This window comes from Hypoxylon fragiforme (assembly GCF_022984875.1).
Source record: "Hypoxylon fragiforme strain CBS 206.31 chromosome Unknown GGS25scaffold_6, whole genome shotgun sequence".
Taxonomy (NCBI): domain Eukaryota; kingdom Fungi; phylum Ascomycota; class Sordariomycetes; order Xylariales; family Hypoxylaceae; genus Hypoxylon; species Hypoxylon fragiforme.
In genome coordinates this window covers 1,876,939-1,891,766 of record NW_026054761.1, presented here as the reverse complement: position 1 = coordinate 1,891,766, position 14,828 = coordinate 1,876,939, and the positions used below count along the sequence as shown (strand labels likewise).

The following is a 14,828-nucleotide window of genomic DNA, read 5'->3' as shown; positions in this document are numbered from 1 at the left end:
GGTATGGCATAAGCCAGACTGATACCAAACAATCCTTGCACTTAGGTACAAAAAGCAAAAAAGCGGATGGAGAGGAAAAGTCGAGGAGGAGGGAAAGTGGGAGCGAGCAAGTGTAGCAAAAGGTAGCAAAGGTAGCAAAGAGAGGAACATTGATGAGGGGGGAAAGAGGGAAAGCCACTCACACACAACATGGAATGCATTGCATGCTCTGGGGCATTGAGCAATCCTCGAGACACAAATAAAAAGGCTAACCAAAATGGGATTGGTCTACAACGCACGAGATCGACCAATCAAAGAGCCCACTAATGCTTGTACATCCTGCAACCAAGCATTTTTACCAACCAGGCACTCCTGGGGGCAACGAAATCATTTTCGGCTTCGATCGGCCGTAGCTGAAAATAATAGCGTAATGAAAGAGCCATTGTTTTGGGGGGGGAATTTGAGATGACCGAGTCGGATTAGGAGATTGAGGTATAAATTTTTTTAAGAACACATGAAAGAAAAGAGATGGGAAAAAAACGACCGGTTCATTTTTAGACTTATCAAAGTTTCCCTAAATTGTTCATTAAAAGGAAATCGGCTAAGGGTTATGCCGATGCTAAAACAATTAAATGTGATGTGATAATGATTATGTAGTAATAAACTTGCAAAATCTGTAGATTTATAATGTTGTTGATGTTCTTAATAGAATATCCAAGTTTGGTGATAGGTAAGTAGGTAGAATGAGAAAGGCATAGGTTAGAATAATCGTACACGCATAACAGCACTGAGTCGATGTTATCTTCTTCAGAGGTACAAGCGTAATGTGAGGGGAAAGAATTTATGTCATGACGAACGGGACAATCGGGGGTAATGTGCAGCTAGGCTGCGAGGTCATCCCTGGTACAGTGTATGATAATGTTTATAGACGATTAGCGTTGCAATTTAACTGGTTAAGCCAGGGGTTAGAAACCTGAACTTGGTCTGAAGGGCGGGGGGTGCTTAATGTTGAAGTCACAGGGATGAGACTTCTTACGCCGTACAGCCAGTAGTTATCCGCGTATGACCGTTTTTCGAAAATGTAACTAACAGTTGACAATACGGTGATTAATTTTACGTTTCATCTCGCTGCTTGTTGTCTTCAATGTTAGGAGGTCAATGATTGTAATCGGCTTTCTAAGTTTTGTATATTGACTTTGGCGTACATGAGATATGCATGTGTCGATAAGTTCATGGTCCATCCAGTTATTTCCAAAGGATCAATACAACTAGGTATTGGTATTATCTGGTATGTAGGTATGCATGTAGAATGTTCAAGATAAGCATGTAGGGCATGTAAGAACGGGAGAAATAGTCCGATACTTGCTTGGTCTAGCCTCGCCTCTCCTTTCAGTGTGGATTGCTGGGAGGACCCTGACGTGAAAACTCATGGATTTCAATGTTGGATTTTAATGTTCCGTTTGGTCGCGCTGTCCCGGACTTGCGGCATTCTTCCTGTAAGATGATCGTGTGATTGATATCGAACACTCTGTGATTCGCCAGCAGCTTGAAAAGAGCCTCGCTTTATCGCAAACATATATATGTATAGTGTTGTCTTAGAGGACGTGCTTCTTGACCGCTTCTCTAGGTGCTGTTCATCCATCTACCAATCTGCATGTGAGAGACAGGCCGTTTGGCTATGTTCTCGTCAATATGGCAGAGTGCTGCTTAAAACGTTTTGACCAAGATCCGACACTGGAATTGCAAGGTCTGGATGGGCACATCCCGGTTCGAAATGCATGAAATCGTGGCTATGCTCGCAGTCTGATCTTACATGCCCAATCATCAGTTCGCCCAGAGTATGAATAACCTACAGTCGCGCCAATAGATTCAAGCCTGTCGGATGCTTGTAGCTGTGTGTGTCGCTACATGTATTTTAGCTGAAATATATCCCGTAAGCTTCTGCCGCTAGCATTGATAATAACTACTTGATAGATGTTCCATTTACATACATAGTAGATAAATCGTTCCATTCGTTTGAGACCGAAAAGGGGTGAATGTGAACTGACATAAGGCACACGTCTTGTCCAACTACCTAACCTTGGGTATGTGTATTACATAGGTAGGTAATATGTTACATTTCCATGTGTTGGCCCTGATGCAAAATACGACTTGAATTCGTTAATCCTCTCCCCCGTGCTGATTCACACTGCTCATACATAGTAATGTAACCTTGGCTTTCCGATCTCAGAGTGGGAGATGGTGAATCGCAAACACACGAACCTCGGTAGAACACTGACGCTCGCACATTTGAAGTATTAAACAATACATTGATGTAACTACTACGTACGCTATACATGGTCGATCTAACACATTTGCGTACACATTTGCGTACACTTATGCGGATGACTGCAGGAAAAGAATATCGCGAACGAGTCCAGCGTTTCAACCAAATCTCGTCGACTGCCCAGTGAACTTTATTTACGAATTTGATAGCCCATACACGGAGACAGAAGGGCTGCTGTCCACATGTGACTCTAGCTCGTTGCTTCCTTATGACATCACTGTGAAAATGGTGATCTTCATGAATATTGAAAACGGAAGAAAGACATCAAGAGATACGGGAGATACGGGAGATACGATCCAGAAAAGATATGTAGGAGGTAAGTAGTAGTATGACCGCATATATAGAATTCTGTGATGTACAATACAACATTGTCCCCTTCAAAAACTCATATCGCTAACATTGAAGCGAGGACTCTTCTTTAGAGGTATCTGCCAGGAAGGAGTCCTAGGTTAGGACCTTCGTAAGAAAGAGGGGAATAAAGGAAAGCGGCTTTTGTGGATTCTTGATGTACGTCCATACATGTACACAGACATTAATGTATGATACAGTAATCCTAGCCACCAAAAAAACACAGTGTAATCCATACCGTTAACGCCTACTAAACTAGTTCAATCATTGATGGTGCTGTCGCACAAGAACCACTATTCCGTTACATATGCAAGTTATAATGCAACAGCCACTGGTGCTGATTAAGCTTTCGAACTAATATGCAAGTTCAAACATTCGCTGCATCGCTAGGGTATTCAAGTACATAAATGTTTCAAAGTTCTAACCGAACTTGAACGCAATAGTAGCGGCAATACATGCACGGATGTTCAATGTTATGTACGCTAGTAGGCTATACATAATCTGATACATACATAGAAGTACCGTACAGATGAAGCCGCCAAGGATCAGGGTTATCAAATGATCAATGTATCCTTGGTCCTCCAGGGATACATATTGTACATATGTAGCCTACTAAAACTAAACATAAATTGAATTCACTCCTCGTTCAAAATTCAAATCCATAAGTCTTACAACAACACCCTGATCTGTAACGGATATACAAAACCAAGACAAAGGCTACGATGTCAGCTTCAATGCCCATAACATGGAGCTAGGAAGGTCGTCAGCTTGACTTCGAACAACCCATGCCTTCGATTCTTATAGATTTCGATATCATCCGCGGAGCCCCTTTACCAAATGCTACATGTGGACGGATCATAGGTGAGGTATAATGCTTCAAATCCAAGCACTCATCGTCTGGAACATAGGAAGTATTATGGAAACTGTGTATTTACAATTGCAAGAGATCAACTTGAAACGGACTTCTCATTCGATGGCATCGATATCGGATTACGAAGACCCTTCCGTCACTGTTTTATCCCGGGGAGCATCGCTAGGCCCTTGACCTTAACAATATCCGCTATTTAGTTGTCCATTACACGCGTTTTTCTTCTCCAATTCAACGTGGATATTTTTATAAACGATGGAAACTTGTTTTCGCAGCAATCGCGTATGCTGCCGCTTGTATATGTGCTCCAAAAATCCACGGAATGATCCCCGCGTCCACAACTCTCAAAAACCTCGCACCATATACCTTAGGCGATGGGTCTACTACTCCACCGAAGTCTGACGGTGACATGGACGTTGTGTCGCTCAAGTGGAAACTGGCCATGGTATTTGCTCGCATCGCCTCGTCAAGCGCTGTTGGGTTCCGAGCATCTGCGGTGTCGAAATCTAGGTGACAACGCCATTAAGAAGGTAGTCATTGGTGGTGCTTGAGGCTATTGTTGAATTCTATCCCGGGAAGGAACAATTCGCAGTCAGCGGGTTGCGAACAGTATCGTGCGTCAATGTTAGGCGGTGAGTTCTCGAATATTGATGGAGATCTCGCATGAATCGTGAATCGTGTATCGTGAAAACGGCTGGATGCTGCACACTGCTAGTTGACCCAAGATATCAACATGGCTTCGAAAACTAATCAGTCTTTCGATACAAGCTGGAGTATCAGTTTTCTCTACTATGCCATATATCCTGCGCGACTGCGTCAAGGCTCGCATCATATGATGGTGTCAGGTTGTCTGTCACATTATCTACCTCGTCTAATATGTCTTGATAACAATCTATCGCCCAGTTCAGTTCAGGTACACCAACGGGAATCACGAAGAGAGCCGTATGGGGTCCTGCGGCATATACGTACATATGAACTTCAAGGCCTACATTTGCTGACATGAGCTGACATGAACCCGCGCGGCTATCCAAGTATTCACACCGTGCTACGTCGCATGTCTCGTGTGTATCCGGTGTGGAAAACACATAAAGTGAAGTATCTAGTGGAGGTTCAATGGGAAAAGTAAGAATGTCAGCTGAAAACACATTCACGAGCAGGCTGCAAGACAGGGTGATCTTAAAGGTCGATGCCAACACCTAGCAGATCAATAATCACTTCCACCTCGAAGCTCTTCAAAAGCTCAACTGGCCCGATTCCAGATATCTATACGCAGATGATCGACGAAAAGCACCTGCCGCAAGGATGACGTTTCTATACGCAATTGTGTTTCGAAGAGCCATCGATTATGTGACGAACTACGAGGTACACAGCTAGAGACAAGACGACAAGAAATAGCAGTCAGTAACATGCAAAGGGCGAGAGATTACTATGTAGGTTTCGGTCTGTCATTGGGTTCAGCTGACTCTTACCTCCACGCCAGTTATATCAACCCAAAAATACCGGATGAACGAGTCGAATTCGAAAAGGCCATATCCCCATTGTCATCATATAGGATATGAGTGGCAGTATACCCCGGTGATCAGGTGTAAGTCAGGACGGTGCATTATGTGGTCGAGGTACTCAGTGCACGCATCAGAGCGGGATTGGTTCTTCACCTTTATGATACTGGAATCATTGCGACTCCAATGGCATTGCCGCTATTCAAGTCTTCGCTACGGGTGGGTAGAGGACTATGTCGATTCATTACGAGCCAGCGAGGAGTACGTTTCCGGTTACATAATCTATACTATCGGCGTCTCTTTCTCGGGATATAATGCCTAGGAACAAATCCAGAGAGGCTCGGCTTCTGGGAGCAGGGGAAAAGATATGTCCATGCCCAACCGGAAACCCTCAGACGCACCTATGCGTCAAAGTCGGGCTCCGAGCCCCAAGTCCAGACAAGCTTGTTGATTAGTATACCTCGCCCAACGGCCGTGCCTTGACTGAAGCTCCGGTGTTTGCTATCGAGAAATTTCCGCGGCGCCATGTTTGGTTTTACATCGTACCGGAGCGGATCCTCGATACCGATACTGCCAAGCACTGAGATATTCTCGGCACGCTCATCCCTGGAAGAAGGGTATACTGTTGGACATCTCAATGAAAATAGGGGGCAATGGAGGTGCAAAGAGCATCCAACAGGGCTAGCCCAGGTTTAGCCCAGGTAGAGACGGAACTTACACGTCTCCAGTCTCTGTCGTGTTAGTACAAACATCATCGATGTGTGCTAGCTGCTTTGTACGAGTATGGGACAATTTCAAAGGCTCACTGGATGGGCACCTTGGCAGCCGGTTGGCAACCATAAGACCTCATGCTCCTGCACTATTTGTAGCAGGGCTGGATTGCATGGGAACTGGTCTAAGCCGTCGCCAATCCGATTCCACATTTGCCAGTTCATAGTTTGCAATCTTTCTAGGCATATGCAAGTATCGCCTGTTCTCATCACCTATCACGACATCTGAGCTTGAGCATGTAAATTCAAACTGCATGAGTTCGAGTCCTTGGCGAGTTTGACGTGCAAGGGGGTTTGAGCATTTGCATGCCGTTCATCGGAAAACTGGCAACCAATAAAGACGTTTTCCTATAGAATCTATATTTTGCACTTTATGGCCCTCGACCTAAACTAAAAAATCTCATCATTGATATATATAGGAGAATAATGCGTGTAGTAAACGTGAGAAAGAATAGCAAGCTTCATTTCATAATCTAGATGAGATGGTACCTAGAGCCATTTTCGGCTATTCTCTACTCGAAATCAGGCACGTGTATTTCCAAGTCTGGTAAAGCATAGGCATCAAAACACCAATAACTTTAGAAATGAAAACTGCTGTGGCCACATGAGCTTGGAGATAAATGCAACTATGGTTATTCGCGTTGTCAGGCTACCCGGTCAAAAGGGGGATCGCATATGCCCGACGGCTTGCCAAATCAAGATGGTAGTAGAACTTATATATCCGTCACTTGATTTCCTGGAAGATTCATGTAGAAGCAACACAGAATTGCCTTTACTGCGGTTGATAATGGTAATGGCGTTTCCCCCCTCTGGTTGGATGTGAATGAGTGACATGTCTAATGTCTAATACCTGGAATCCAAGGTGACGAAGGAAAGACCAAGAAGGGAACCCGAATGGTGTCACTTCCAGTGAAAAATTTTCAACAATTTCATATTATAGCCTGTGTAAGTGTAAGGTCTGCTGGGCTTTGTAAGGTAGTTAGTTATATGGAGGCAGAAATGGAGGCAGGTGTACATAAGAATACGGCGATCGTGGGGCACTTCAATGTTCATTTTATGCCGATAGCGGTGTTGCTAGGTACTAACTCGCCTACGCTAGTACTGTAGTAGGTAATAACTTGGCCTTAGACTTTAGTTTTCTCAAGGTTAGCGGCTTAGCGGAAGTCTTATCATTTTATTAATGAACCTGTGTTATCGTGTATGGTTATCGTGGATTGAGTCACTGGAATTTAAATGAATACATATATATGTATACTTATTATTGTACATGTACCTAGGTATACATCCATTATCTTCATATCCTACATATCCTTCACTCTTTCTCAATGATTTATTTTTGACTTACAACATTGAAATCTAGAAAAGCTCAATTCGAAGTGGTATCTAGTGAGAGAAGTTGCCAAACGTCCTACCTAATATTAGGTATTCTCCAAGATGCTCCGCGCACTATGACAATGCAACATACAGCCTGGAAGAAGGCAATTTCGAATTTGAATGTAAGTGAATGAATGAGTGGATGAGTGAGTGAGAAAAAAGACAAAAGGACAAAAAGACGACCAAAACACACCATCATCGAAGAACCAGCTTTCTCTTCTTTCACCTAAAAGATTACATAACAAGATAAGAGAATCATGTACATGTATAAATTAACTCATATTTTTCTAGACGCCATCATCCAGGGGCCCCAGTAATATCAATGGCTCAACCCCATTGTCGCTGTGGTCTGCGCGGAGCACCGCAAATAGCAGTCGGTACTCGATAGCATCGACTTCTCCGTATACTTCCATATCCAAGTCACAAAAACAAAAGAAAAGTCTCGACCGGGTATGACTTATAACCATTCTTTCTTGCTTACATCGAATCATTATGCTAATCTCTTATTAGGACTTCTTCGTCTCGGTTCTCGAGACTTCAGTCACTAAGCGAGATGCCAAGGCTTACATGAATAAGTTCGTGCCCCTTCTGGAAAAGAAAGGGGCAACATACTTCAAGCAGCGTGCTGCGCAAACTCGTCTAGGAAATAATATAAGCCCCATAGCGGTAGCCGCTTTGGCTGAGAATGCGGAGGAAAGGAAGGATGCTGTTGCCGGATTTAAACCCGAAGTTGATCTTCCCTTCCAAGTGCCCTTATATGTTGCCTTGGTCAAGTTTCGTGCTCCCCAGGAGGCCAACGATGCCACTCTAGATGGCGTGGGGAAAACACTCAGCCAACTCCGGAAACTTGGATTAATTAGTATCGTCGTGGTCGACTGCGGAAATACCGGGGGAAATGAGGCTGCTCAACGGCAGACTGCTACTATCCAAGCTAACCGCATCGCTATGGCGATAGACAACTATGATGCTCCCGGGGCGCGGGTTATTGACTCACCAATTACCATTGAAAGTACGACCGAGGGATCCGCTTCACCGTTTACCTCCCAGGGCCTCTTCATCGGCAATCCAAATGATTTGATGGCCGCCTTGCAGGAGGAGGTGGTCCCCATCATCTCTTCATTCGGGTATACTGCTGATGCTTGTACGGTCAAGCCAGTCAACGTAAATGATGCCATTTTAGCTCTTACTAGACAATTATCAGGTCTTCAGTTCCTGGGTCAGCCTATTGAAGATTCAAAGGCCATACAACCCTCGAGATCTGCCGAGGTGTATCGGCTTATCGTATTGGATCCACTGGGAGGAATTCCTGCGAAAAACCGAGCGACTGGAAGGCACTTGTTTCTGAACCTGGAGCAAGAATTCCAGGAGGTCCGAAACGACCTGTTAAAGGCGACGTCGCCGAACGCGAACGGTCCAAGTCATGCTAATTTACAGCATTTGGAAAATGCTGACTTAGCAATGAATGTACTGGCCATGCTGCCCCCTACTTCTTCTGCTGTAATCACGACCCCACAGGAAGTAGCAAACGAGCGAAGCCCAGAGGATAACGGCGTGGACTGGGCGCTTGTTGGTACCAGGCGGGGGCAGAACCCATTGATCCATAGCCTCTTGACCGACAAGCCGACCCAGTCTTCGTCCTTACCCTCCGAGCGTTTCAGGCATTTCACGTCATCGTCTGGAATGGCTCAGATAGGCTCTCTGACGACCTTGGCTAAACGTGGGATGCCCTTAACTATATTCCCGGACCCCCGAGTTACTCGGTGGAAACCACCTCAGCCGGGACAGAGCGGTCTCAATCTAACGGATCCATGCATAGACCTTCCTAGACTTGTCAATTTGATAGAAGACTCCTTCGGGAGAAAACTTGACGTTGAAGATTACTTGAAAAGAGTTCATGGGAATTTGGCAGGTATCATTATCGCGGGGGAGTACGAAGGGGGAGCCCTATTGACGTGGGAGAAACCTCCCGGCCTGGATGGCTCCGAAGCAGATGTCTCGAGCCGACTCGTGCCGTACTTGGATAAGTTCGCAGTCCTCCGTAAGAGTCAGGGTGCTGGAGGAGTGGCTGATATAATTTTTAATGCCATGGTCCGAGACTGCTTCCCAGAGGGGGTATGTTGGAGAAGTAGAAAGAACAATCCGGTCAACAAGTGGTATTTCGAACGTTCTAGAGGCTCGATGAAGTTTCAAGATATGAACTGGACGATGTTTTGGACGACACCGGGCTTGGCTCTGGACGAGCAGAGATTCCAGGATTATGAGAGCGTATGCCGGAGCATCGAGCCGTCATGGGCGGAAAAGAAACAGGAGGTTGACTAGGTACCTAGTACCCAGTAGGTAGGATCCAATCGGACATGGTATGATTTACCTCTAATAATAGAAGAGTATGTTGGAGATAGGTATGTGACTCTATTTATAAAGACCTCACACATATAGAATTATAGACAATCCTTTTTGCGACTTACTAAATCAACATAATACCTACCTAATAGGTAGTATTCTGGGTTTAAGAGACCAGTATTCAACGTATCCACACCTTCTCATCCACGGTACAAAGGTGACAGATACATATACTTGACCATATCGAAACTCCTCGAAGCAACTAGTTACGTTATGAACCACTGAGGAAATAGCATGAAGGGGGAAAAGGAAGGCCAAGTTGTAACACGTTGGGTATTATTATGAATAAGACAGTTGCGCAGCTTTCCCGTTTGGTGCAAGAGATCATGCAAGCCTGACAAGTTGAGCTATAGTCTCTTCGCCGTCCACGTATCATATACTAGGTTACAAATCATCATACCTATGTAGGTATGTATGTAGGTACCTACCTACCTCGATCGAGGCCCGAAATCCAAGGCAGAGAGAAAAACTGTTGGTAGTGTAAGGTTAGTAGGAATGTTAGTTTAGTCTGGTTAAACAATTTTCAGTCGCGGGGGCGGCAAGGCGGCAAGGCGGTCATGGCGGTCAGGGCAGAAAAAAACCCCACCATCGTGGTTGGCATTAGTCGTGGTGGGGAGCGTTAAGGTGGGCGGACTTTCCATAGGTTAGGGGTGATTAGATCGATCTAGGGAGTATGCTTATCAGGTATCAGGTAACTATTCTGACATAATTTGATGTTCAACATGTGTTAGCTCCTGCCAATTATCATGACTATCATGTATTGTACATGTACTGTCATGTAGCTTATGTACATTAGCTAATGTACATAGTATCATACTAGGTACTAGTATGTAGGTAATCAAGTCGACGGTACTACCTGATAATGTGCCCAGTATGCTCTGTCTTAATAATGCTGTTGGCTAGTTAAGTACTACCTAGGTATCATATTGATGTATGTAATATTTCCATTTATTCATTGTTGTAAGAACAAAGGTGTCATCTAATACCTTCAAGTCAGCCTAGAAAAAGACCAAGTAGATTGTACATGTAACTATGTTGTATAATGCATGATGTTTTCGTATATGTTAGTTACATATGTACATATTAAGGTGAGAACTTGAAGGAGTCTCAAGGAGAAGATTAAATAATGCCTGGTACCAACTGACTGGAGACTTGATTTGATTGGTGGCTCCAAGGTCGGGTAGCACAGGTGTCTATGTAGTGATACAAGGTACTTTGCTGGTATCCCTATAGGGAAGAGCCAAGATAGCGTTACAATTGGCAAGGACGAAGGTAGAAGAAATGTCCAGAACTTTCGCGCGCCTGCACGCCACGGCGTGTCATAAATGAGGGGCATTAGATAAAGTTCGGTTTTTTTTTCTTTTTTTTTTTTTTTTTTTTTTTGCGACCTCCCACTTTGTATTTTCGGGCAGCTTTTTTCCTTACTACTAGAAGAATTCCTTTTTTTCTTTTCCAAGGCAAACACGAAATTCCAACCAAGAACAAAACCCAATTTCGTCTCTATTATCACTCCGGACTTGACTTATTTTACGATAAACTATTTCGTCTTCGCAAGACACTGTTCTATTCGTAATAGATAATCCGGCACGAGGTAACGCCTTGCGACGTTTCCCGATCACCCCGCAGTCCCAATATCGACCTTTTTTTATTTATTTACACTCTTTGAACCCCAGCAAATATGAGCGTAGTTGGTAGGTTACCTCCCAGCCTGGCGTCGACTACTTTGACTTGCATCTATTTGAGCGCATATATATATATGTGTACCTAGTATATACTAACTTCTGACAATCGCAGGCGTCGATTTCGGAACTCTGAACACTGTCATTGCAGTCGCCAGAAATCGAGGTGTCGATGTTGTACGTATTAGAAAATTTGTTTAATATTATCCTTATCTTGTCTATTTACATAATATTTGGTTCCGGGCAAGCAACACTAACCACAGATACACAGATCACCAATGAGGTTTCAAACCGAGCTACCCCGTAAGTTGAACACACCGAAGTTACTTTCCGTATTCACCTTGTACTGACAATATTTCACTCATAGTTCCCTAGTAGGGTTTGGGCCTAAGTCACGATACCTTGGTGAGGCCGCAAAGACGCAAGAGATCTCCAATCTTAAGAACACTGTCAGCTCCCTAAAGCGCTTGGCCGGCCGAAGCATCAACGACCCTGATGTTCAGATAGAGCAGCAGTTCGTCTCTTCCCTTCTCGTCGATGTCGGCGGCCAGGTTGGCGCCGAGGTGTCATACTTGGGCAAGAAGGAGAGGTTCTCGGCCACTCAGTTGACGGCCATGTTCCTGAGCAAGATCAAGCAGACCGCCCAGAATGAACTGAAATTGCCTGTTGCCGATATTGTCATAAGTGTGCCTGCGTGGTTCACCGATGGCCAACGGAGAAGTCTTCTTGATGCTGCTGACATTGCCGGCCTGAAGCCCCTACGTGTTATGAACGATACCACTGCCGCCGCTCTCGGCTACGGTATTACCAAGCTCGATCTACCTGGACCTGAGGAGAAGCCTCGCCGAGTAGCGTTCATCGATATCGGTCATGCTGACTATGCTTGCTCGATTGTGGAGTTCAAGAAGGGCGAACTCAGTGTCAAGGCTACGGCATATGACCGCCACTTTGGCGGCCGCGACTTTAACCTTGCCTTAGTGAACCACTTCCAAAAGGAGTTCAAGGGTAAATACAAGATCGACATCAACGAAAACCCCAAGGCCATGGTTCGCGTTGAGGCTGCCGCCGAGAAGCTGAAGAAGATTCTGTCTGCCAACCAACAAGCACCCATGAACATCGAGTCGCTGATGAACGATATCGACGTGACTGCCATGATTACGCGACAGGAATTCGAGGCGCTTGTAGAACCCCTGTTGGCCAGAGCTACTATACCATTAGAACAAGCTCTCGCCGAGGCCAAGCTTGACAAGGACGACATTGACGTAATCGAATTAGTCGGTGGCTGCACACGTGTCCCTTCTCTCAAGGAGCGAATCCAGTCCTTCTTCAGCAAGCAGCTATCATTCACCCTCAACCAGGACGAGGCCGTCGCCCGGGGATGTGCTTTTAGTTGCGCCATCCTCTCGCCTGCCTTCAAGGTTCGCGACTTCGCTGTCCAAGACATCGTCAACTACCCTATTGAATTCTCCTGGGAGAAGGACGTTGACATTCCAGATGAGGACACGAGTCTTACTGTATTCAACAGGGGCAATGTTCTCCCATCAACGAAAATCCTTACTTTCTACCGAAAGCAGCCATTTGACCTCGAGGCGAGATACGCTAAGCCCGAAGACTTGCCGGGTAAAATGTCGCCTTTCATTGGCCGATTCTCTGTCAAGGGCGTCAAGGCCGACCCCAAGACTGAATTCATGATCTGCAAGCTTAAGGCCCGAGTTAATATCCACGGTGTCCTGAATGTGGAGAGCGGATACTATGTGGAGGACCAGGAAGTCGAGGAAGAGGTTAAGGATGATGGAGACAAGAAAGACGCTGATGTAAGTTGAGCGCCTATTGGCTTTGAACGCCATCGCTTTTCGTTCCAGGGTTCTTCAACTACTCTTTGCGATAATGTAGTCCATACTGAACAATTTTACTAACGCGTTTGATAGGCCATGGACACCGACGATGGAAAAGGTGATAAACCCAAGACCCGAAAGGTCAAGAAGCAAGTTCGCAAGGGCGATTTGCCTATCGTCTCTGGGACAACATCCTTGGATGAGAGCTCCAAGAATTCCCTTACTGAGAAGGAAGCGGCAATGCTTATGGAGGACAAGCTTGTTGCCGACACGGAAGAGAAGAAGAATGAGCTAGAGACGTATATCTACGACATGCGAAACAAACTAGACGAGCAGTACGCCGACTTTGCCAGTGACGAAGAGAAGGATAAGCTGAGGTCAAAGTTAACAGACAGCGAGGTAAGTTCCCGATCAAGTACAATTTATTATCGTGGATACTAACGCGGTCTAGGACTGGTTATACGAGGACGGTGAAGATGCCACTAAGGCAGTCTACGTTGCTAAGATGGATGAGATCCGGGCTATGGCTGGCCCCATCGCGCAACGTTACTTCGACAAGGTAGAAGCAGACCGTCAAGCCCTTCAAGCTAAGCTTGACGCCGAAGCTGCTGCTAAGAAGGCGGCCGCGGAGGAAGCTCGAAAGTCAACTGAGACTGAGAAGCCTGACGCCAACAAGGACGAAGAAATGACGGACGCGGAGGGAACAAAACCCGAAGTGGAGGAGCCTCAATCGTAGGGAAAGATGAGAACTTTTTCGTCAAAGCGCAAACGCGCTCACCTTGGGTGATGCTGGTCTCCGGACAATCTTATGAACTGGTCATGACCGCACACACGTGCATAGGAAAAGATGAAGAGGAAAGAATTTTTAATGACTGCATGGTAAGGGGCGGCTTGGCGGCGGATATTGGACCAGGCATCACTCAGGCTTGTTATTGATCGTCATGCTTTATGCGGTGTTCACGATGAATAGACTACTTTTTGCGGACGGGGGGTAATGGTTCTAGCACGCAGACTTTAGATAGACCAGACAAATGAAGGGTTCGATGAAAACCTTAGTTTGTATCCGATTTCTATCCCTTTACGAGTAACCCAAGATCCTAACACATCTACCATTGAATGGTCCTACACCTGACTTTAAAGCAAGTACGTGACCGCTAGGTTGGAGCTATTATGAAAATAAAACCCCCTTCTCTCTCTCGTCCCTAGTCCTTAGGACACCAAGCTCCAAACCCGAGTAGATCGATGTCCAGCATGTTGTTTAGCGAGGGCATTGAAGACCCCTTGCTCGTACTCTCCTCTTTAGTCTGCCGACTCAATGGTTAAATAGAGAGTACCTTAGGTAAATATGCGGTCTCGAATTGCCTCACCTTGGATTTACTATCCTCTTTCTTTTCTCCTTTTCTGGTGGAGTTGGCATGGGCCGTGGCCTCTCTTTCTAGGAGGCTGTCGGCGCCAATGGTGCTGCGGTCGGACCGGATGGTCTCGGCGGTGGTGTTTCTGGGGTGTGGGGTTGTTGTTAGGGGAGTTGTTGTTGGTTTGTTTGTTGGGTGGGTAGGTAGGAGGGTAGGGTTTTCGACTTACTGGGAGTCCATTTCGACGTGCAAGTTGCGGGAAAGGGGAGTTAGGGATGCTGGTTGATTCACTCAAGATATTCTTTACTCCTCGAGGTTGTTGCGAGATTACTTACCTACCTACCTACCTACCTACCTACCTACCTACCTACCTACCTCATATATATATATAAGTCTAG

The 14,828-nt window shown here is 45.5% G+C and overlaps 3 protein-coding genes across 3 annotated transcripts; 2 read left to right on the top strand and 1 right to left on the bottom strand.

Moving 5' to 3' along the window:
* Positions 1-5,421: 5,421 nt before the first annotated feature.
* Positions 5,422-5,955, bottom strand: GGS25DRAFT_522873 (uncharacterized protein; the record flags this gene model as incomplete). Its single annotated transcript, XM_049264324.1, has 3 exons — positions 5,422-5,626; positions 5,739-5,749; positions 5,827-5,955. The coding sequence occupies 3 exons, from the start codon at positions 5,953-5,955 to the stop codon at positions 5,422-5,424; spliced, it is 345 nt and encodes a 114-aa protein (XP_049115750.1).
* A 1,283-nt stretch (positions 5,956-7,238) lies between these two features.
* On the top strand, positions 7,239-9,483 carry GGS25DRAFT_522872 (N-acetylglutamate synthase; the record flags this gene model as incomplete). Its single annotated transcript, XM_049264323.1, has 3 exons — positions 7,239-7,286; positions 7,456-7,614; positions 7,675-9,483. 3 exons carry the CDS (start codon positions 7,239-7,241, stop codon positions 9,481-9,483), a joined length of 2,016 nt encoding a protein of 671 aa, XP_049115749.1.
* A 1,426-nt stretch (positions 9,484-10,909) lies between these two features.
* GGS25DRAFT_532544 (heat shock protein Hsp88) lies at positions 10,910-13,814 on the top strand (the record flags this gene model as incomplete). The annotated part of the gene is made up of 6 exons (XM_049265599.1): positions 10,910-11,255; positions 11,359-11,420; positions 11,515-11,546; positions 11,611-13,057; positions 13,172-13,477; positions 13,530-13,814. Exons 1-6 carry the CDS (start codon positions 11,243-11,245, stop codon positions 13,812-13,814), a joined length of 2,145 nt encoding a protein of 714 aa, XP_049115748.1. The 5' UTR covers positions 10,910-11,242.
* Positions 13,815-14,828: the final 1,014 nt, after the last annotated feature.